The sequence below is a fragment of the Melanotaenia boesemani genome, chromosome 11 (genome assembly GCF_017639745.1).
Source record: "Melanotaenia boesemani isolate fMelBoe1 chromosome 11, fMelBoe1.pri, whole genome shotgun sequence".
In the NCBI taxonomy this organism is placed as follows: Eukaryota; Metazoa; Chordata; class Actinopteri; order Atheriniformes; family Melanotaeniidae; genus Melanotaenia; species Melanotaenia boesemani.
Window position 1 is genome coordinate 6,562,056 of NC_055692.1, and position 24,394 is coordinate 6,586,449.

At 38.0% G+C, this 24,394-nt stretch overlaps 1 protein-coding gene across 1 annotated transcript in view; it reads left to right on the forward strand.

The window, feature by feature from the left end:
* LOC121649148 (metal transporter CNNM4) overlaps positions 1-24,394 on the forward strand; it is a 44,362-nt gene that overhangs the window by 14,317 nt on the left and 5,651 nt on the right. The window contains exons 2-5 of the mRNA XM_041999754.1: positions 7,103-7,246; positions 8,015-8,149; positions 9,796-9,965; positions 20,412-20,508. Of these exons, the coding sequence (XP_041855688.1) occupies positions 7,103-7,246; positions 8,015-8,149; positions 9,796-9,965; positions 20,412-20,508 (546 nt within the window). The remainder of the gene's footprint in view (positions 1-7,102; positions 7,247-8,014; positions 8,150-9,795; positions 9,966-20,411; positions 20,509-24,394) is intronic.

Here is a 24,394-nt window from a genome sequence, read left to right on the forward strand (position 1 = left end):
CACACACTGTTTCAACCTTTTGCATTAATTTTTAGTTACATTGTTATAATAGATTGTTTTATACTTGCACAATTTTAACATCTGGTAAGGACCAAATATTTATTTACTGATTATCAAGTCCATTCTTAAAACCTTAGAATTGAAAAAGAATTGGTTTTCTTTTTCACTTTGCATTACATGACTAAAATGGGTCTGAGTCAGCATGTTGCTGTTCGTTGTCACGGTCTTACAAGTGAATTTGTAATAAATTTCTGACTTGTGACCCTGTCGTGTTTGTGACTTTCGTTGGCAGGAGAAACGCTGTGAAAATCTTATTGGGCTCAAACAACACTGAAAAGAATATTGGGTCAGAATTCCTTTAAAACAACATTAGACACATCATACAGTAAATCAGGGGTGCCCAAGTTTGGTCCTCGAGATCTACCATCCTGCAACTTTTAGATGCAACCCTTCTCCAACACACTTGAATCAGATGTCATCTGCATGCCATTCAGCTCTGCAGAGGCCTGGTAACGAGCCAGTCATTTGATTCAGGCGTGTTGGAGAAGGGTTGCATTTAAAAGTTGCAGGATGGTAGATCTCGAGGACTGGACTTGGGCTTCCCTGCAGTAAATGATTGCTTCATCTTATTGCTGCTAAAGGCGGGGCTGAATCATGGAGAGTACTTTGTTTTTCCCACATTGCTTCTGCATTTTGGCTAAGTTTTTGTTAAACAGTCATACAGTGTGATATGTAATGTTTTGCAGTTCATTTGAGGTTGTAAAAACCTATGAAGTCCACGCATTAAAACTCATATAAACATGTATTTTTTTTTTTTACATGACATTAGACTCTACTGACAAGGGTCAGACACTGAGTGAAGCTATGTGTATTATGAAGTTCATGGCTGTCTGTGTGTCTCTGTTAGTGTGCTCTGAAGGAGTTTTCAGTCTCTCTTCAGTAACTGTGGGTAAGTATGTCCCCAGGGGTCCGGCTTCCTCTGAAAAATTGACTCAGCACTGCAGGGAGAGGTCACACACACACACACACACACACACAGAGCGCCTTTTCCATGACATGATGTCTCTGTTTTTCGTTGCTACAGTGATTTGTGTGGAATGAGCAACTATCAGATAATGAATACACACCGAGGCCTCCTTACCGTGGGACACTGTTGACAAATGTTCTCCGTTAGGTCCTTATGTGATGTCATTCTCTGAGATAGGGATTTGGTATGCAGGAAGACATTAAGAGATTAATCTGATGTGAAGATACAGCCAGTGTGATTTCATTAGAGGGAGGATTCATACAGGGCAACACACGACTGGCATATGATGCACAATATGTCACAACCTTTTTTTTTTTCCTTTTCTTTTGGAGCCACATACATAAAGATGGTCAGCAAAGCAAACTAAGGAAACAGATGACGGTATATTAATATTAACACAACATTTGAAATATTCATAGATGCTTTATGCTGTTTTTAGATTACATGATAACAAATTGAATTATTAATACAGATTGAAAACCTTCTGGGAAAAAGATTTTAATCTGAGAAATCCTTCCGATTAATGTTAATTTAGGAGAGCTGATTTTATTTACAGCTTTCACTGTTTGATCTCTTAGACTGATGCCTTTTATAGAGTTAAAACAAATGTAATATTATTATAGCAGCCAGTAATATGTACACAAACAGCAAATATATAGGAAATAGACTGTTCTGTTTTTTTTTTGTTTTTTTTTTTAAGATTCTAGTCGTATATTTATTGAGTGTCTGAAAGGACAGGGGTTGGCTCCACCACTGTAGTTCAGCTGTGATGTGTATCTTTGTGTGTGTGCAGCAGAGATTTTAGTAAACAACAGTAACAGAGATACGTACTGGATGAAGTGTGTACACTAAGCAGTGTGTTTTTTTCCCTGTAAAAACCAGTTTTTACTCTTGCACATATGCAGTAATGAACTAGTTTGGATTTTTTTGGCGGACTTCTTTAACTCTTGAGCTCTAATGAAGCTTCTCAAAATAATAGAAGTAACAGCTGGATAAGGCCGCTTTACTAAATTGATTTTTCTGCTGATAAGAGGAAGAGAAGATGACTAACTGTGTTGGAGTTTATTGAATCTACACCTTCCTTTTGTCTGATTCTCGGTGGTAATATGAAAAACTTGTGTATTTTAGTTGTTATGAGGGAAAGCAGCTTTGAAACACTTGATATGATTTACAAAGTCTGGTCTGGATGATTTTAACTAATATAATTTCATTAGAATATAACTGGATTGATCGGACACTGAGTTTTAGTACTGAAATCACTTGTCATTTTGTCACATAGAGTCTGGACGTTATGGTTCCCTCTGAAGTTTATAACACAGTGGTTCTCAAACTGGGGTCACCAAAGAGTACAGGGAGTCCATTAGACTTTGACCGTACAGATGTGATTTGAACATTTCGTTCACATGTAATCAGTGTTTAGTGAGCCAAAGAACACCAAGTTTTGAAACCAGGTCCTAAAGTGAATAAACAGGGGTCATCAAAACCTGTAATACAACAATATTTTAAAATGTGTATCCTTTGTTAAACATAAAAAAGCTGCTTAGCAGGCCACAGCTTCAGCACCCAATCAGTGAGCTAGTGCAGTAGTTCATGTCCATCCTTGTAACCCTGAATTTTTCCTGCACTATTTTTTTAAGGGTACATGTCTGAGAAGCAGAGCAGTTGATTTGTTCTTATTTAAAAATAAAACCAAACAAACAAAAAGAAAACAAAGCAAAAGTATGGCTATTTGTTGAAAGTGACCTTTACTTCAGTTTTATCAAAGAGCAGCACAGGACTCAGCCAGAATACATCATTTGTGTCAAGAAGCTAGTTAATGAAAGCATTAAAGGGTGGAGCGAGGGGGTCCAGGACTGTTTGGTAGTTGCATGAAGGGCGTTCTCAAGGAAAATACTGAAAACCGCTGCTTTAGCGTAGGGTTGCTGGATATTAAATTATTAATAAAAACAGTTTCAGGGTTTGCAAGTCTGAAATATAATGCCTGAATTTACACTCACTGGTACAACAAATCTCCTTAAAGGGACATCGTATAAGAATGACTTCCATCTAAGGTTGGAATCGTCGTGCGTTGTATTCTAATGTTTAGTGCATTGTAACGCCGCACTTTCTCAAAGACGTATTACAACAACGGTAGCTCATCTGTCTCAAAAAGCCACTGCTTATGGAAGACCACATAACAAGAACCATTTTCGCTTTGACTTTGATTGTAGTTTTGAAAAAGGAGCTCAACACTAGCATACTACACTTTTATCAGCTGAAGAGGAGAAGGGACGTAGAGTACCGTCATCATGACAGGACAAGCGAACGAGCGTGTGCAGAATGAGTGGAATTAATTTAAAGTGGAATGAACGTATACATGATTGAGGAATTATTCGATTTGGATTTAAAAAAGAATAAACTGACCACTTCAGATTTAAGTAAATTTAGAATGACCATTTTTGTTTGGAATTAGATTTTTACAGGGTTATTTTTAAGAGGATTTCATTTTTATTCTGAATTAAAGGAGAATTAAAACTCATGTAAACGTGGCCATTTTCCCTTTAAGCTCTAAGTGCAGCTTGAATACAGTAGCATGCAGTACTCCGATGAGGATGACTCCGTTCCGATCTTCTCATGTACATGTTAAAATGTCTTTGAACAGGACACACAGACAAATCTCTGTTTTTGTTTTCAGACAACAAGCTTTTTTAAATTTCAATTTACATGAAAAAAGCATTTAAATCCTTTTGCCAAATGCTGATTGAACCTTACCACTCACTGAACGTTAGATTTCCAGCCTTTCTGCTTTCTCTCGAGCCTCTAATCTAAATATACACTACATCATCGCCCCACCTCATCAGAACAGACTCGGACTGCAAACCTGTCCGAGTGGGAAATGGATTCCTTAAAGTCTCTTAAGTGTATTTATGTAGTAAAACCGAGTAAGGTCAAGGCTGTGAATGTGTGGAGTGTGTTTGTGTTATCGTCCCAGCGGCGCCCACTTTGCCAGGACATGCAGGCAGACATCAAGGACACGCACAAACAAAGCAAAACCACTTTCAGCCTTTAGTCTTTGCTTAATTGCCGGTCATGTGAGCTCTTTGTAAATCCCATTGATCTGCTGCTTGTATTTTTGAAGCAGTAACAGATGCTGGACCTTTATGATTTCTCACTCTGCCTCCTGTACTTTATTATTTATCGTGATTCAGAGCATGTTGATTTGAGTTGAATAAAAATAGTACCAGATTATCTGCGCTGTAATGTGTGTGTTAGACTGTGGGGTTCTTTAACCCAGTTGTTTGCTAATTGGGATAAAGAACCCCATAGCCTCACCCCATGATCTGCTATGTAATGTGTGTGCTAGACTGTGGGGTTCTTTAACCCAGTTGTTTGCTAATTGGGATAAAGAACCCCATAGCCTCACCCCATGATCTGCTATGTAATGTGTGTGCTAGACTATGGGGTTCTTTAACCCAGTTGCTTGCAGTTTCCGGGAATTAACCTCCATCCACCTAGGGAACAGCCTCCTGATATCCTCTTGACGCTTCACTGTCAATATCCTTAATAATTCAGAACCGTGCCGGGATGAACTTGGCGCTTGCTGCTGTCGGCCAGCATCCATCTGAACTTTGAAAAGGTTGTCTTTTGATAAGTTCAGCAGAGTTTGCATGTGTCTTGTGTATCCCTGTTTTTCTTTTTTTGTTGTACAGTAACAGTTGAGACCAAAGTTCAGACCCAACCTTAACCGTAGCAATCTGTACACATTAACAGGCTATTTGTGGTGCAAGCAGAAGTCGTGGGCAGATGAGTTAATGTTAGAACAGAGCAGTTATCAGATGTCATGATTGTGGGACTATGACGGGTTTGCAAAGCAGTACACTCGCCTACATCCTGTCAGCAGATATTGTGATGTTTCTTGTTTCTTCCTGTAAGCAAGAACTGCAATGACATAAGTTAAAATAACAAAGGAGGTGAGCGGGGATATTTTGAGCAACTCTAGTCTTGAGCTCTAATCATATTCTATATATATTTTTTCTATGCTTTAAGGAGCTAAAGAGGCAGAATAAAGCATGAACAACATTTAAGTATTGAGCCGAGAATATACTTGCTTTTTATGTAGGCGTAATTCTTCATGTACTTCAGAGTTTCCACTACACGTAAATGATTGTGACGCACTACCACGTCAAAATAAAGCTGCCTTGCTATCGGAATTATTTTTTTTACAGATATTACATACATTTCTCTGCATGTACGTCTTTAAAGATGAGCAAAATCTTGAAAACACTTGTATTTAAGTTTATTATAAGGCAGATACAGTAAAGCCACACTTTCTGATGCCTGTCAGAAATGGTGACCTCTGTGATCCTGGCCATGTGATGGTCACATATTGTTTGAAGAGTCCAGACTATAACGGGGGGGGGGGGGGGGGGGTATAGACTAACTCTTAGTCTAACTCCACAATGAAAAAGGAGACAAATATACAAAAGACAGAAAACAACAGCAACAAATTATTCAACATCCAAACATAAAAAACATGCCTGCTATACCTGTAAAGAAGATAAAGAAAACAAAGCATAGAATCATGAGGAGCACCCATAAGAAAACAAAATTAGAAAACATGAACAACAAGTATGAAAACATAACTGTATTTGCAGGACGACAGAGTAACTGTATATGCAGGTGTGTTAGTAAAATATCAGGAATGAGTTGTCTTTAAAGATGTCTTTGTCCAAAGATCTTAAGTACACAAAGAGGAACCCGAGACTCAGACGAGCCAGCAGCCTCAAACCCATGCACCCCACTGTAGGGAGACCATGCACGTAACCAGACGACACAGTGTGTTTTCTGAAACAAGTGATTAAATCTGGAACACATAATCATGCATAAATAAGTTTACATCAGGTCTCAGTGGGATACCTGTGAGGTTAATTTAAGTTTTAACAATATTTTGCCTCATTTCCATTTTAATAAAATATCTTCAAAGTTTTTATCTGAAGTTCTGTTCTTCTAAACTTTTAAATTATGCGGTGATATTTATGCTTACTGTGTCATCACATTAAACAGGCGAAACATCTGATAGACGTTTAACTAGACCGTCAGTCATTTTTCTATCCATATGTTTTAACCCATGTAGGCCAAGAGAAACGGATTAAATAAAGTATTCTTAATTTCTGAGCAGGATTTGGACACAACCCTTTAGGAAAAAGTTGACAATTCAAGTCAACTCAGCTTTATTTGTATAGTGCCACTTCACAACAATCATATCAAGGCACTTTACAGACGGATCAGTTTGAGCCAATTCATAATAAATAAAAGCCTAGTTAAGAAAAACCAGGTGCATGCCTGAGGCGACAGTGGAAAGAAAAAACTCCTTTTTAACAGGAAAGGAAAACCATTGACAGAACCTGACTCAGAGAAGACAGATTTGTTACTATTAACAGAAAAATAAAACAAAACAAACAAAAAAAAACATCTGAAGGTTTTCACCCTGAGGCTCTGTTATCTATGACTGTCTTCACCCTTACTGGTACAGTTTGTGACTGAGCACTAATGTGGTAAACGTTTAACTCAAATGACTGATCACATGAACAATAAGCCTCTTATTCAACAGTTTTTACATGGTCATGGCAGCTGGTTTTAGTTTTTTTGTGGCTATCTAACTGCCCGGCCCAGCTGATCTTTTTGCAGGTTTTAAAGGTTTCCTTTAGCTTTGCTTAATAAACATACAGAAGTATTAGTTGAGAGCAATCTGGTATTACAATAAAATTAGAAAAGTAATTACTATGCATTTCTCTTGGTATTAAAGAAATTCCTAAAATTTTATTATATTGTTTTTTTTTTAATACACTTTTACTCTAAATTACTTCCACCAGCTGCTGTAACTGTAACTGAGTACGTTGTACATTTAAGAAGTCTAGAAACTGATATGAGTTTTATTCTTTTATCTTCTGGATATTCATACAAATACTCTGGATTAGAAAGATAATGTCAGGAAACATTTTTGCTTCTGAACCTGAAACTCTGCTTGTTGAATCTTTGATGTGAAGGTAACATAGAATTGACATGGATGAACTCTCTTTGTCTCTTTGTGTTTAGGAAAATCCCACCTGGCCATTGTCCAGAAGGTGAACAACGAGGGGGAGGGAGACCCCTTCTACGAAGTGCTGGGGTTAGTCACCCTTGAAGACGTGATTGAGGAGATAATTAAATCAGAGATTCTGGATGAATCAGATCTTTACAGTAAGTCTGGTTATATATTTGTCACAAGTAACTAAATCAATGAGCTAAAGATTTGCATTAAATCCCTTATCATCCATATCTTGAGTATTATCTATAACCTTAACCCTTAAAACTCAGCTAGATCATCGGCATACGTGAGCACTATCACTTACATTGTCAACAATTTCTCAGGAACGGTAGTGTGCAACTCTGAGGTAAATTGTGATTGATAGTCTACCCTTTGACGATCTATGTAAGTTTTCCAGGCATTTATATCCTGTCCAGGAGGATTATAATCCAGCCACAAAATGTTTATTCTGAGACTCTGTATGGTAAATCCACAATGTGCGATCCACGATAACACAATTATTTACCACATTGTCAAAATAAAAAAAGATAGCTACAACAACTTTGTTGTTAAGACTTCTATTTTGATCCCAAAATTACGATGATTCCACTTGTCAAACTTTCCACCAATCAGAGAGCTTAAATTAATGGTACTGTCCAATCAGGAGCAGCCAAAGATCAACAGTGGCGGAAAGTTTTATGTGTGTCTGAAAAGATGTTTACATGCATTTTTACATAAAAAAAGGTAGACAAAAAAATGTAAAGGCATTTGGAGCATTTTAATGGTTAAAATGACCAGAATCTTTCAGGTAAATATATACAAGTACTTTTACAAGGTTAAACCCATCTGCTGCGGAAGGCCTTAAGTTAATAATTAGAATAACCTTTGTTGTTTTATACTTGGCTTGATTTTAATTGTTTCCTGTGTGTGTTGCTTCTCAGCTGACAACCGCACCAGGAAAAAAGTGGCGCACAATAAGAACAAGAGAGACTTCTCTGCCTTCAAACATGAGAGTGAATCAAAGGTGAAGATCTCTCCTCAGCTGCTGCTGGCTGCTCATCGCTTCCTGGCGACAGGTGGGGGCTGATCCTGTGAAAACATTTATCACAAGACCATACAGGGAGTTGTTCATTTCTAATCTCTAATCAAAGTGCACATTTATAGATATTATGTAGAGATGATGGCAGTAAGTGATGGATTCTGTCCGGCTGTTTGTCATCTGACAGGAAAGACAAGTTCATACATGCAGTGAGGGGGTTAGAAAATATTTACTAACAAGGATGATCTATTTCAGACTCAGTTTGACTGTGCCTACCACCATCCTACAAACACTGGTCCAATGTATGCGATGCAGTTACTTCCACAAATCACTTGAGAACATGTTGCAATCTGTCTGTTTTAGCGTGTGTGTTAGCTGATACAGTCATGCCACAAGCAGTTAGCTGAACATAGCATGAAGTAACACTTCCTTCCCTCACACAGACTGTGGTGTGTGTCTGCTGGAGCAAGCACAACATTAGTGTCTGCTGACTTTTATTTCTGCTTTTCTTCTCTGGGTGTTTTCAATAAATAGGAGTTGGATTTTTCTTTGGGTTGTGATTTAAATTAAATATCTTTAACAGTTTTTTTTTAACTTTTGTAGTTTTTACATTAATATTTTCCCAGCTTATTTATCAGATCTCTCTTCTGGCTGATATTAGATGTGAATATTTGTAGTATGACTTATCTTTTACATATGTACTTCAGAGTAAATCAGGAAGTACATTACTGCACTATAATCCTTTAGATCATTAAGATCATTAAAAGTAATGGAGATGTGAAATGTGAAAGCAGAGAACACTGATTATGACAGCTGATAAGCTCGTTGACTTAATAAGTAATCCAGACAGAAAGACGTTTGTTTGATGAAGCCCATTAATGCCTCGTCTGTCACTGTGTGTTGCATCGGGCTTTGTTTGCTCTCTGCACTCTTACTTTGTTTTAATTTTGGGTGGGAACCCAGCACCTATTGCTGAACTCTGATTGCAACATTCAGGTTTAAAACGGTTAAGAAATACACGACAGCCAAACACATTTCACCAGTCCCGGCTTGTTAACAGTGGGACTGCACATTAAATAAGAAACAATGCAAGTTAATGAGTATTGAGGGTTTAGGTATTGATGCTAACTGCCCACAATGATGCCGTCAGTTTTTCCAACCCAATTTTTTTTTTTTGTTATTTATTTATTTATTGAGAACCAATGTCATTTATAATCATTAAATCTTTGAAACGGCTCATTCTACTGTGCCATGTTTCACAACAGTTAAAATGGCTTTACTCTGAGATGCAGAGCCTGCAGTATTGTGGCAGCTGGATGGATGATGTCATGTATGTTTTCCTGCTTGGTGCAGTGTGGGATGTCATGGGAAACTTCTGTATGCCGTGTGGATGTGGCTCTGCTGCAGATGGTTGAATATCTGGGCTGCAGAAAGGTTCCTTTATCACAGTGTTGTATGCCCATTGCTTTTTTTTCACCACTTTCTACATGTTTTCTTTTTACTTTAACTTTTAGGTCTTTAAAGTATTAAAAAAATGAAAATATGACGAATATGGTTAAAAGTTTCATACAGGCCAAAACAAGCTGTCAGACCAGATATTTTTATATATTTGCTAGTTTTTGAGTTATTCTGCAATTAAAAATGGTCTTAATAATCTGTGTTACTGTCTCTTTTCTCCTGCAGAGGTGAGCTTGTTCAGCCAATCTCAGATCTCAGACAAGGTGCTTCTGCGAATCTTACGCCATCCCGACGTGATCCAGGAGATCAAGTTCACTGAAAGCGACAAGCGATCTCAGCATCACTACATCTACCAGAGGGGCAAACCTGTCGACTACTTCATCCTCATCCTGCAGGTATGAGGTCATTTGGAGGGGCCAGGGTGGCAAGTTTGATCTGGTAACTTAATGTTTCATGCAGGGTGAACACGAAGACCCAGAGCTGGCTGCTTTTGTGTCAGATGTCAGTTTAGTCAATAAATTTAACAGCTCAGTTACAAAACTGATTCATCTCCTTGTTAAAAGAAAGTGTGATCAACCTTCACATTTAGACTGTTAAAAGTTGACTTTTGTATAAAGTTAGATGGGCGGTAATTGAAAAAAATATTTTCTCTTCAAAACTGTACATTTGATTAATGAATAAATCAATTTATCACCCACTTTTTAGTTTAATGGAAATATAAAAAACAATACACATTATTACTAATAACCTATTTTTGCTAATTTACCAGTTCATGATATTATCTGTAGGGCCTACTCCAGTAAGTTTGCAAGCTTAAATGATCTTAAACCTTATTTTTCTGACATTTTGCTGCGTTCTGTCTTAAACTCTCTATTTTAGTTTCTTTATGAACTCCCTGGTCTTTTTAATTGGTGAAAACGTCTGTAATCTTAGGCAGCTGCTCATTCATCATTAGAGGCTTGCCAAATGAAGAAGTGGCTTGGCTGATGTTATGCAAACATGTTTTGTGGATATGTCATTAAGCAAAGGAAGAAAGGCCTGGACTATAAACAAGGTGTGTCAGGCAGGTCTTCTGAGGGAGAGATGCAATTCATCTGGGCTTGGTGCATAACTTTTACATGCACAAAACTGTAGAAACAAACAAAAAATAAAACATAAATTTGACCAGTTTGAAAATCTGTTAAACATTTCCTGCCCATTTTCTAAATTAATAATATTAAAAGACCAGATATTTTCATGTAGCAGCCTGCAAGCCTGGATTTATGTCATGCATCAGAATTTATGGCACTGACTTTTCCACCTACACGCCCTCATTTTCATTTACCTTTAACTTCACCTCGTGCATCTTGTTCCCAAGTCAACCCCTCATCAAGTGTATCTGGATCCTAGCTGCACTGATTTGTGATGTGCTTTGTTGTTAAGTGTCTTTAATCTGCAGCTTGAGACAGATGGTGGTAAACAACGCTCGCCTGGCAGGGGTCCCAAAATTGTTGATAAAGCAAAGAATATTTGTGTTTGAAAGAGTGTGTGCAACTATCCATCCGTCCATTCATCCATCCGTCCATTCATCCATCCATCCATCCATCCGTCCGTCCGTCCCATTTATGCTCCCTTACGTATGTAATTGGCACGTCTACTTCAAACGTTGTCATACGTCGCCTCCCTTTAGACTTCCACTTTTCTTTTATGCCGTCATGGTTACGAAATACATTCATCCACTAGTGGGCAGTGCTGAGTTCAGAGTTTGGGACACCGTTGGTGGCGGTGACACTCTGCTATAAAGTTGTTTGCAACTAGGGCTGCATGATAAATTGCGATCTTCGATTCAAACATACACGTGATGTCATTTCTACACACAGCGATTCTAAAGCATTTATATCACGAGCTGCATCACAAACAAATGCTGCTAATTTCCCCCTGGAATTTTTTCAAGCGTCCCCAAACGCAGCACTGCCTTTGCCTCCGCCCTCAACCAATGGTAATGTGCCATTACAACACGTGATTCAGGGGCGGAAGCCTGCCTGCAGTCGAGTTGAGTGTTTACCAGAGGAAAGTCTGCGGTAAGGAGGTTTACATGCATAGCGACGAAAACCCAAGTGGTAGTGGCGAGTGTCTGAACCGGACAGTAAATGTTCACATTCAGGAGCAATGTGGAAGTATTTTGGATTTAAGCATTACAAACAGTGTGAGTTGCATAGTAAAGTGTGTTTTGCCCTAGTTGCAGCACCGCAAGACAACGGCACAAATCTCTACAATCACCTTAAACGTCATCATGATGTACAGACTGATGAAGCCGTACAAAACAAGAAACAAAGATAGATGGACTGAACCTTGTACATGCATATATACGTGTGTGTGCATATATGTTTATATGTATATGTGTATATATATATATGTGTATGTATGTATGTGTATATATATATATATATGTGTATGTATGTATGTGTATATATATATATATATATATATATATATATATATATATATATATATATATATATATGTGTATGTGTGTATATCTTTGTAGAAGATGTTTTCAATTGAAATTACTGTGGGGAAAAAACTGCAGAAATAAATGCAACACATCTGAATAGACTTTTTTAAATTTTTTTATTTAATGTTGTTTTATAGGCAAGGACTAATAGGCTCTGTTAGTTCCAGGTTCAATGAGTGCAATAAGGTCATTTTAAAAAGGTATTTAATCAACATTGAACCAGCCCGGCCCTCAATTTGTTCCAGTTTTTTTCGTTTTGGCCCGCTTTGTGTTTGACTTTGACACCCTGCTCTACCTGAAAAACCATTTAAATGTCTTTTTTTTGTTTTGTTAAAGTTCAGTGCAACAAACATTTTGTGAAAAAATTCGTTCCAGAGAATCATGATCTCAGTTCTGAGCAAAAAAATGTGTTTCACACACAACCGCCCAACCCGCCACACACCCACACAGCCTTTCTTCATCGTCTTCTTCCTCCTGTTCCTGTTCTTCTTCTCTGGTTTGTTCCTTTGACTGGCTGCATGTCAGTTATCCGCTCAACACTAACCTCGAGGTTTCCGGTAGTAGTAAGTGTCCGTTCGTCTGCACAGCCGACAGCGTGAATGTCTTCTGTGTTGATGAATGTCTCCATCACTCTTAGCCGTGCATGACTTGTATGTTGTGCTTATCATTATTTCAAATCTTGGTGTAATTAACGCCATTTATTAAAAGGCATATTTGTTCCCCAGTGTGTCTCTTTGAGTTGATCAGCTGTTGCAGGTTTAAAGGATTGCATTTGTTGAACTTCCAGAGTAATGGTTTGAATTAGTCCACACCATCCATGTTTTAAATAAATCTTTTCAAGATTTGCTGCTTTTACATGAGATATCCTAAAATAATTAGCTTAGCAGTTTTTTTTAAAGTGCTACTTTTGTAAAATTAGGTAAATTCTACATACATGTTGTAAAGGGCTATACGGTTTATATGGTCAAATCCTGACAATAAACATGATAATTATACATAATTATCATTTTTTCTAACTGTTGTTAGAAAACCTAGAAATTGCACATGGGAGTTTGTTAGTTTTCTTTGTTAAAGTTGGGGCAGTTAAACTTGCAACTGAAATATGCCTCATTATTAAAATCCTCTTTTTTTGTGAAAGCACATCATTTTTTTTTTATGTTGTTATGCATCATTTCAATCAGTGCTGAATTAGTGTTACAATCAAAGCTGCAATTTGTATTTTTTTCTGTAGCTGGCTTAGTTTTTCCATCTTTCTGTATTAATGTGTGGAACAACAGAGGATGGGAAACAATAATTGGTTATGGGGAAAACATGAATAATTGGACCTGAATATTTATTTGAAGTAACTAACTATATGTCATGTTGCTAAGAAGTTGTACACCTGAAAAGGATTACATAATTCAGATTATGTTGTTGTATTATTGTACATTTATTTTTTTTTAAATAGAATAACATATAAGTTTATGTAATGGCCATTTTTAATAATTAGACAGCAGTGATCTTTGTTAGAAAAGTGGCGAATAGTTTCTGGTCCTGCTCTCAGTCAGGACTCAATGATTTATTCCCAACACACATAATTTAGCCTCAGAGACGCTCATCCCTCCTCAAGCTCAAACACAGAAAACACAGGAAAAAAACAAAAAACACACTGCTTTTGCACTTCTGCTGCATCTCCTCTGTGTACATATACATGAGAACTGAAATCCCACAGGGTGGGAAAACGATGCTTCTTTGTCCTAAGCTCACTCTTTCACACACATTTATTTCCCTCCCCTCAGTTATGTCATCGCTCCCAAACAGTCATTACCAGGGTTCCGGCTTCTCTCAGCCGCTCTCATCGGTGAGATTTTCCTGGTGGGAGGCCAGATATAGAAGCCGTCTTGGACCTCACACATGGAATAATCCACTGAAACCTTTCAGGGGTGCATTTAGTGATGGTGTGTGTTTGAGCTCAATGGGATTTCATGTGCAACCACTTTCCACACATTTTCTACTTTTTTTTAATGTACATAATGTCCAAAAAGCAGCTGAACTATTATCTTTATCTTCATGTTTGTTTTAGGTGCAGAAAACTAAATAAATTATTAATTTGAAGTTCTGTTGAAGAGCCTCGGTTTGGCTTGTGTGAAAATTGTGTATGTCCTATAAACAAAATTATTCTCTCCAGGTTCATAAGATATTATTTGGAGACAGAAAAGGGAGATATAGAAGTGGAAGGAGACACTATATTGACATGACATTGATGTTTGTTTCAGTGATGATTGGTTAAAGATCTGTTTAATACTGTGGTTTAGTCTACGTGCTTGTAAACATTATTTACTGTATAAACTTTGCTCATATGATTTGCATAGTAATAAAATTTCCATTTATGCTTCTGCTCCTCCCTGCTTAGGCATGTAAGTCTGTCTTTAGTTTTTTAAACATGTATTCATAATTTAAACCCATGGATATGGGATCTGTGTGCACAGATGGAATATTCACGTAATATGTTTTACAGTCTGCACCCACAGATTTGCTAATGATTTCTCTCTTGAGAAACAGACGAATGTGACGATGTCATGCGGGCAGGACAGGGACTTCGCTGTTATAGCCCACAGTTGAGGATCCTCGCTGACCAGTCGGTGGTCTGCAGCGTTTTCATGTCACAGTTTCATATCTCGGCTGTAGCTTAGGAGGAAGGGCAGTCATCTTCCAACCCCAAGGTCGGTGGATTGATTCCAGGCTTTCACTGACTACATGTCAAAGTGTCCTTCTGCAAGACACTTAACCCTAGGTTGCCTCCTGATGTGCCTATTTTGGGGTATGAGTGTGTGTGTGTGAATGGGTGAATGTGACAGGTAGTGTTAAGTGCTTTGCGTGGTCAAGCTAACTGGAAAAGCGCTATAAAAGTAATAAGTCCATTTACCATTTTTTACCATCTCAGCAGTAAATATTACAGTAGCTGTAAAACATGTTTCCCTTTTCCAGGTAAAAGTCGCCCCATCCCTCCTTCAAGCTGCTGTTTTACCCTTGCTTTATTAAGTCTTTCAATCATTCTTTTCCAGGAAACATGTCCGTAATAGTTTTGTTTTCCAGATAAAAGACTGATTTCCTAAATTTGTGTGACCAATCCGTACAACAATATAAACAGTTTTTTTTAGATCCACAACATTCCACCATTATCACATCAGCGCATCATTTGAGAGCAGCTTTTCCTGTTGTGACACAGAGATGGAAAAATGTAGTCCTATGAGAAGAGGATGTATTCTTGGACTTAAAAGGAATCAGTCCAGTAAATATGTGACCTCCCACTGTCACCATGGTCAGACCTGAGTTTAACACTGACTCACAGAGTTGAATCCCACTGAAGAAATGTGTGTGTGAGGCTTCAACAGAGCTGTTTTTCTTTTTATGACATGTTGTCACAAGTCACTAAACAGTAGAGGCTGCAAAGATACACACACACACGCAAGCACGAGACCAAAGTCTGCCTCACATAAAGGATGTGTTCAAGTGTGAGGGGGAGGGGAGGATTTCAGGCAGGCCCCCTGCTCACTTTGTTAAAAGTTATTAACAGACCTGTGGCAGCTTCCTCAGACAACTGGGGTCCATATTCCCTCATTGTGCCTTGAACAACTCTTATACAATGTACAGAGAATTTAATTTCCCTACTCTCACCCTGTCTTTGCTTTGGGATTGATGAATTCCAATGTTTTATATGTGCTCTTTAATATGTCTTCCAACACACATGGAGAGCTTACTTGTTTGATGTGCTTTAATTTGTTTGTTGGTTTATTTGTTGGTGTCAGGTCTTAACGTCTGTGTGTGCTTTCCTTCCCTCTGTGCTCTAATATGATTTTTAATTGGACCTCAAGTCCCAATAAGCTGCTTTCACTTATGTGTTTAACTTTTTCTGATATAAGACAAGAAAAAAAGGCAGGTTTTGTGGCCCGTATTCATGGCCGTTTCTTTTTCAGCTTTCCTTCCAAACTCACTGTCCCGATCAAATGAGCAGATCAATCAAATCCATTTTTATTGGCATAGCTGTTTGTCTTTTACATAATAGGAATTAAATTATGATTGATATGGATGTATTTTAACATATCTTCTGTGCTTTCTCATATTCTAATTAACATTTAATTATTTGGTCACAATGATTGGTTCACTTTGTGTAATGTTTATTTTTTATATTTAGAATAAAGCTACAGAAATATCACTTGCTGTAAAAGATTTTTTCCCCACAAACTCATAGTTAAATGTCTTTAATTTTTTTTATTGCAGGTTCTTTGCATGTCTTTGAAGCTAATGAAAGAGTCATACTTAGTTGAGCTATAAATTGTCTCTTTATTTACCTCCAAGCCTCATTATTTCTACACTATAACAAGCCTAAGCTTACTATAATAGTTTCTTTAGCTCCACCCTCCTCTCGTTTCTTTACCTTACCTTTCTGCCCTTTTTAACCTCAATATGTTTTGTTACTGAAGTGAAAACCTCTTGAAAAACACGCCTGGTCTCCCCCCGCAGCTCTCAGCGATCACTTGTGGTCACAAAGGGTCCAGTGTTATAAAACCTGCCGGGACATCAGCCACTTGTGTCTGTTGGTTTGATGGATGGGATCTTTAGAAGGGACAAAGGGTTCTCACTCATGTTGTTTATGAGTCACAACCCTCAAACCTGAACTTTGGCCAAGAACCACCTACAGTTGAGGTCTCACACATATCTCGGCAAATAAAAACAAAACGTCACGACCAGAAATACACACTCAGACTGTACTTAAAGCTAAATCACTGCACCAAGTTAAAGATCAGAAAGAGATGCTCTGCTTAATGATATCAAAGTAGTTTGTCCTCTGATGTTACCCAGATGTTATCTGTGGATCATTATTCGCCTGCTTTAAAGAAAACAACTTTTAAACTTTTAAACGATCTTACTGACAAGAGAAAACTTGTCTAAGTGTCTAAGTGCTTTGCATGTGTTCTGCCAGCACACACTGTAAACATGAGTTTGTACTAACACACACCCAGATAGAAGCTCTGTAAATTAAAATAGAAAATGACACATCCTCTGACAGCGTCATACACACACCTGTTAAACCTGGTGTTAATGTGCACCTTTGGTGATCCAAACATAAGTCATTAGCACAGACGTACAGGTGTAATTTCACTCAGGATGCATTCAGATCCACATTTGGCTGCTTTCTTTTTTTAGCAGTGCAAAAATGCAAATGTGTTCTGGACCGCAATACAGTATTGAGGGGGCTGCTCAGTGAACGAGCTTCCCAGAACTGGAAGCTCTGTAGCTAGGTTGTTCATCTGCAGCTGTTTATTCATTTGCATAAAGCTGTTAAACATTAAAGGATGCTGGCATCACTGTATGTTGATTTGTGGGTAATAAGGACTTGTATTGAGACTTTAGATGCCAAATATGATTGTTAGAAATAAAAGAAAGCAAAAAGTCCAATAGCAAATCTTTATAATCATCAGAATGGCAAATCTGACCTGCTGCAGATGACTCCACAACATAACCAAATAGCTCAATGTCTTGGACTTAATTTGGTTTATTGTGCCAATAAGGGGACCTAAATGATCCAACTTTGCTTTCACCCACTGCAACAATGTTCATGAGGTTCTGGGGATGTTTAACGTTTAAATTCTCAGTCTGAAAATGTAGTTTGTGGTTTCAAACCACCTGGCTCCATGTGGCTGATCTTGGTTTTATTTATGTATTTATCAAGGTAGAATTCAGAAAATCAGTTTGAAGTAATTATTTATTAGAGATCTTAAGTTAAAATCATTAATTATCACAGATATAAGAACAGCTGGGACCAGGCTTCTCTGTAAAACCTGAGCAGAGGATTTTGATCGTCTGCGGTGGAATAGATTCGTTGGATTTTGTTGGTGCAGAAAACGAGTCAGACTGGAGTGCTGTCTGGTTTTACACCTGTCAACCCCCTTTCCCCCTACCTATAAATGAAACACCGACCCTGCTGCAGCATGGATGCCTGGAGTAAGCCTCCGGCATTCTATTCTACAGTCATTTAGCAAGACGCATTTATCCAAAGCGACTTACATTTGAGAGTAAGAACAACACAAGCAATGCCGGCATGTTTGAGAGGCATTTGTGTTTAATTTTTTTGTGCGTAAATGCACAGGTTGCAGGCTGAACACGTGACTCTTGGATGCTCAGATTTAACCACATATTGACGCGTGATCCTATTTGTATTTAAGGTTTTGTTTTTTGTTTTTTTTTGCTTCTGTTTGGCAGTGGAGGCTTTCAGCGACTCTCTGCTCCTCTTCCAGCAGCAGCCTTTTACTTTAACAACGTGTTTGACCTCTGATGATTCAGCAGCCGCTGTTAGAAGGCTGGAAGAGTGTTGAGCAGGTTTGAATGGATGCTACCTGACAGATTTGGACCACAGCAAAGAGATTTGTGCATCCTAAAATAAAGCAAATGAAATGAAATATCACATAGCATGAGAGATCTTCATTTGGGAAACATGTTTCCAGATATTTTCTTAGTAACTGGTTAAGAATAAACCCATTCCATGAGGCATGTCAGATGCTAATGACAATTGGAAATGTAAACTCCAACTACAATCCTAAAGGCATGACAGTGCACATTTTTTACCTGCACTCACAGGACCAACCGCCTCTCACTGCAACCTCCAAAGCATCCAAAACATTTCTACTCTCTTTACCGAGGCTTTGTCTGCATGTTTCCAGTGCACAAAGAACTATTTCAGCTCTTTGTTTTGATCCAGCAAAAACCTACTTACTTACTTTATAAATCATTTAGGTTTAGTTCTGTAAGTGAACTAAACGTTAGGTATAATCTTGGGTTTAATGGAATTTAAATACACTTATAAGATGTTGATAAACGGCTGAAAACTGGGACTGCATCGATTTTATTAGATAAAAGGGGGATAAATATGATTTGTAGAGTAAAACTGGTCGGGATGGTCAGATTCTGCTTCGGTGTTTCTGCAGAAGTTGTTCTCTTTCTTCTGTAATGACCAAAGCAGCTTTTTAATCCAGCAGAATCGACTATGTTACACTATTTATGTTTGCTGGTTGCTTTCTGTTAAACCTGTTGATTCCAGGAGCTCAGAAACAGAAACTTACACAGAAGGATGGACAAACAATGATTTCTTCTTGTTGAGTTCAGACATTTTTTGTTAATGATCTGTAGGTGGATTGACTAACCTTTGTCCCTGGTTGTGCATGCACATTGCATTTTTAACCACATTTACGTCCTAATTTCTCCCTGAAAGTGAAGGTAGTTCAGGTGTTTGATGTTTCTTGGTTTAATATTTTATTACATCTTAATGTACCAGATACTGTGCTGTGCCTCTTATATATATATATATATATATATTTGTATATTTATATGTGTGTTTATATATATATGTGTGTGTGTATGTTTTGTACTACCTTCTTTTCATCGGCCCTGCGTACGGGGGGGTGTGATGTTGCATGAAGGGGGGGTGGCAGCGTGGATTAACTGTGCTGTGTTGTTGCTGCAGTTCACACATTCCAGCATGCCAAACTGGGCCAACTCTGCACCAACATAGAGGCCTCCTTAACCCCCTTCTGTCCTCTCATCCCTCCCATCTCCCTCTCATGTTATTGTTCCTTACATGACGTCACCCCCTCCCACCCCCCACTCTCTGCAGACTTCAGTAGTGAAGCCATTTCACTGAGTCCTTACTGGTATCTGATTGAGACTAAAGTAAACACGTTTCCTTCTACTAATGATGCAGAGACTCATTGAAGGACATCACTATTAGACACGATCTTGTTACACCTGTGGTTGTACCGCCCTCTAGAGGCCAAACAGTGTTATTAAAAAAAGAAAAGTAAAAGTCAGCATTATGAGGCAAATACTAGTCTTTAAAAACAGGAAAACATTTAATCAATAAAATTATAAAAATAAACAAAACAAAAAAACAAAACAATTATTTCACACTTCAGACCCTGAGGGACCTGATAGACTTTCTCACAATTAGATTTTTACTGGTTTCCATCTTTTTATTTCAGAGCGAAGCCCCTTTCTTCCACCTGTTGTCACAAATTTGGACTCATTATTAACTTTAAATTCTGAGTACAGTGGAAAAACATCTAAAAATGTTTAATAATTTTGGTCTTTTCATCGCTATTATGCTGACATCTGATTAGTATAAGTGTAATATGACATAATGAGGGTTGATTATTGAACTAACACACTCAGGTTACAGCTGATTAAGATTTTATGTCTGGCTGCTGTTAGGTTTTCTTTCAGGTCAACTTCACAGAGTTTTTATCATTTGTATTGAAGGATTGCATTTGCCACATGTTAAATAACGACCCTGTTTGTGTGTTGAATCTGTCAGGGTCGAGTGGAGGTGGAGGCCGGCAATGAGAACATGAAGTTTGAGACCGGACCTTTCTCATATTATGGTGTCATGGCACTCAGTGCCCCCACGCTAGGTGAGTCCACAACCGCCATCTCTTACCGTTTGTCCTCCATGGTTAACTCTGAACCCATCAACTGTTTGTATAATTTAAGGTTAAAATGCTTGACTTGCAAATAGATGGGTCTCTACTGCCACCTTGTGGCAAGATATTTTACAGCTTTTCTAACGCTAATGTGAAAAAATTCCTTAAACATTAACTTTGAATAAATGAATATAAGGATGCAACATGTTGTCTCATATTTAATTGCAGGTCAGTTAAACTTTATTTTACCTTTGTTTGTCACTGATTACTCTGTAATGGAGAAGTAAGAACATAAGATGAAACAGCAGTTCAGGATTTACAACAATAAAATCCATTACAACTTCACAGACCTGATGCTTTATTAAGGAAAACTGTCCCTTAAAATCTTATGTGAAGATGAAACCACACAAACGTTATATCAGTAATATTTGGTTTAAAATTACACACAAATAAAATTAAAACTTCCACTTTACTCCACCTTATTACAATAAATTTGTATTTAGTGCTCCACAAGTTTTGCGAACACTCGTATTTAAGTTATGTACTTTTTTAACATCCCTTTATTGACCCCCCAGCACATATGAAATAAAAAGAAACTGATGTGCCAGCTGATGTTCAAAGATGAGCTTTCTGGGTGTTTAGGGAGGAAAAATATCTGAATTTCCTGAAGGCATGGAGAAGAGCTCATGTGTTGGATGAAGGAAGTAAAATTTCTCTTGATAACGTTTGAACTCATCACTGTTTTTTTCTTACACAAACACTTTCCATGAATACAAAATGTAACGTTGACGTTTATTCCTCTCTAGTTTGTCTCTGTTGGTGCGTTCAGCTGTCATCTTATGTCACTGCAGTTTTTCCATTCATGTCCATCAACATCTGTCTGTAGGATGAAGTCAAAATATATCAGTCAGAAAATGGCTCTGACAGACATGTCGTGTTGGATTTCTGATATTCTGTTTTAGATTTAGATAAAAAAAAATCCTCAAAAAGATAATAAAGTGTCGATGGTCAGCACCTTTACTTTGCACTAGAAGAAAAACTAATTATTGTGTTAGTCCAAACAAAACCAGATTTTAAAATGCATGTAAACATGTTAATTCATCCAAAACTGCTCAAAAACGAAGCTCAAAAAATCTGGACAAACATGACGAGATGAAGTGTTTGAAGTTTAAATAACCAGTCCGAGCTGTAACCAAAGTAAAAATTTGCAGATATTTTCAGCTAATTTCAGCTTGTTCTTGGATCATAGCAGAAAAAATGAAAACATGCTGCTTTTGTGCTGGTTTAAATTGCACAGTAGCCTTGTCTGAAATGATTTCTTTTTAGTCAAAGATATAGATTTAGTTCTGACATCTATGAAATTAAATCTCATTTTCATACATGCACTACAGTCCTGAAATACTCTGGAGATGGTGGCACGGTGCAAATGTCCGCTGCAGATTCTTCAAGCCTCCCTGGTAAAATGTTTGAGACTTTATAGGCTAAACGTCTGGAGCATTTACTGAGTGTGGAAGCTGGTAAGAGGGTCTTCTTAGTGCTCTTTCTGCTGACCTGTGTGTTGGTTTCCCCCCCTTATAGATATATTGATATCAACATGAAAATCTCCCTCTAAGCAGCACATATGTGCAGAGCAACTGCAGAAAAAGTACCATTTATGTGGCAAACTCATGGTATATTCTGGAAAAATCTGAACTGTTCATGTGTGAAAACAGCTCTAGAGAAAAGGACAAAACACATTTAGTTAACCATTTTTTTCCCATGAACATCTGATCAGACATAAGTGGAAAGACATGAATGTTTTGGTTGTTATGCTACATTTTTTGCTTTATTTGTGCTCTGTCTTGTATAACTGTCATTCTTTCAGGTGCATCAGAGAGTAAAAGAGCAAAGGGGATGTGCAAAGCATGATTTTGTCTCATTTACCTGATCTTCCTCTCTCATTTGTTCGTACCAAGCGTCTCATTATCAAAACTTGACAGACCTGACAACCTCCCCATGATGTTCTGAGTAGGACATCTCAGTGTCTGCATGTCCTTGCCCAGTCTGTGAGCAGATGCGTCTCCTCGTCTCTCATTGACTCCTCCTCCTCCCTCTGTCCCATCCATCACCTCCTCCTCCCTTCCTTGTCTCCTGTCCTCTCAGTGGCTGCACCTCGTCCTCACCTCCTCTCCTTTAAGAGGTTTTCTCTGTTCTCTCGGTTGCCAGGTAAACGCCGGCATGTCTGGGTCCTTTAACACAGAGGACAGGCGGGGATCAGGCTGAGTGGGTGGGCAATTTGTTTTACATGCTGGGTAAAGAGACGCCTGATCAGCGGGTAGAAAATAGCTCCTGTGCTGCCTTTGATGGGTAGATGAAATGGATCATAGTTTAAACCTCTGTGTTCAAAATGTGGGCAGAATGCAAATTCACTCTTCAAAGGCAGCAAAGAATTGTAATACTGCATTTCATTTTTGGCAAATAAATTCTTTGGCTAAAAACTGCCTCCTTTTCACCTGATAGTCAACAACCTGATAGTCAACAGTTTACCTGCACATTGCAGAGCAAACAAGGCAGAAAGGGGGCGATAAATCCTTCATTTCTTTTGTAGATCAGCTTTTATGTGCCTGTAGATCACTTTACCACAGAGAGGGTCATCTCCACTGCTTTGTGGTTATTTTATCGAGCCATTAAAAATGTGTGCCAAGAACACACATGCTTAAAATTAGTATTTAGTGCTGTTATCTATAGATCATTAAATAAGTTAGTCAATGTGGAAGTTAGTCAAAATTCGGCTTTTGCTTTTGTTTGATCACATTATGTGTGATCTTTACAGCTAAAATCAGGTGATCAAAGAATTTGTGTGCCAAAATGTCAGTGCTGGAAGGGAACGATTGCTTGAGATAAAATGGAGAAAGATGGGACAACATCATGAGACGCCCAGATGGGCGTCTGACTTCCCTCAAGGCTTCAAGCTGTCGCTGGCTGCATCTCGATAGCTTCAGATGGATCCTTCCACAGTTTATTTGATCACTGTACCTACTGAGGGGTTAGTAAAAGGAAGGAAAAAACATGAAGCTGTCCAGATGCAGCCTGTAATAGTTTTTAGTGTTTTTGTTATTCTTGTCCTTTCCCCCACTTTATTAGAGTAGTTTAACTCTAAATAGATTAGAGGGCATTAATCTGCTGCAGTAGATTAAAAGTCATTTGAAGGGAAACAACTCCTTTTACAAGAACATCAATTACCAGAGCCCAGTTCCAAATGTAATCCCAACTATGTGCTGTCATTGTAAATAAAAATGTTTACGTCTAAGGATTGTTGTTTGGAACTGGGTCCCGTCACTCACTGACTTCATTTTATAAAACAACTAACTCATTCTGCAAATACCTGCTGACAGATGGAGATCAGCCTAAAAACCTCGGTTTCTGAAAGATCCAGTAGGTGACTTTTCAATAGATGTGCAGCAGCATTGTTTTGGGTCACACAAACACTGCTCCATTCTTTTGGTTTCTTTCATTTGTGTTGGGTAATGAGACTGCGGCTGAGAAGATGTAAGATTTGGCATTAATGTCAGACCTGAGTAATGTAAGTGTTGCTGCTTAACCAAGATTTGGCTAAAAATGGCTCCTTGGTCTTCATTTAATCATACAAGACACCAGCTTACTCCTTAATTTAAGCTCCTTTTTAGCTGGCAAGTCATAGTTCATTACTCCTGTAGTTATCTGTTAAACATAATGCTATGTACAGCATTAATTAACTTGGTCCACGAAATAATGGGCAGAATATTCTCGTGTATTTTCTTCTTGATTTGGCCTTTTAACTAAATGTAAATACAAAAAAAAGCATATGTATAATTTATTACAGTGTTATAATTATTGTAGTGCAGACGGTATCCACCAG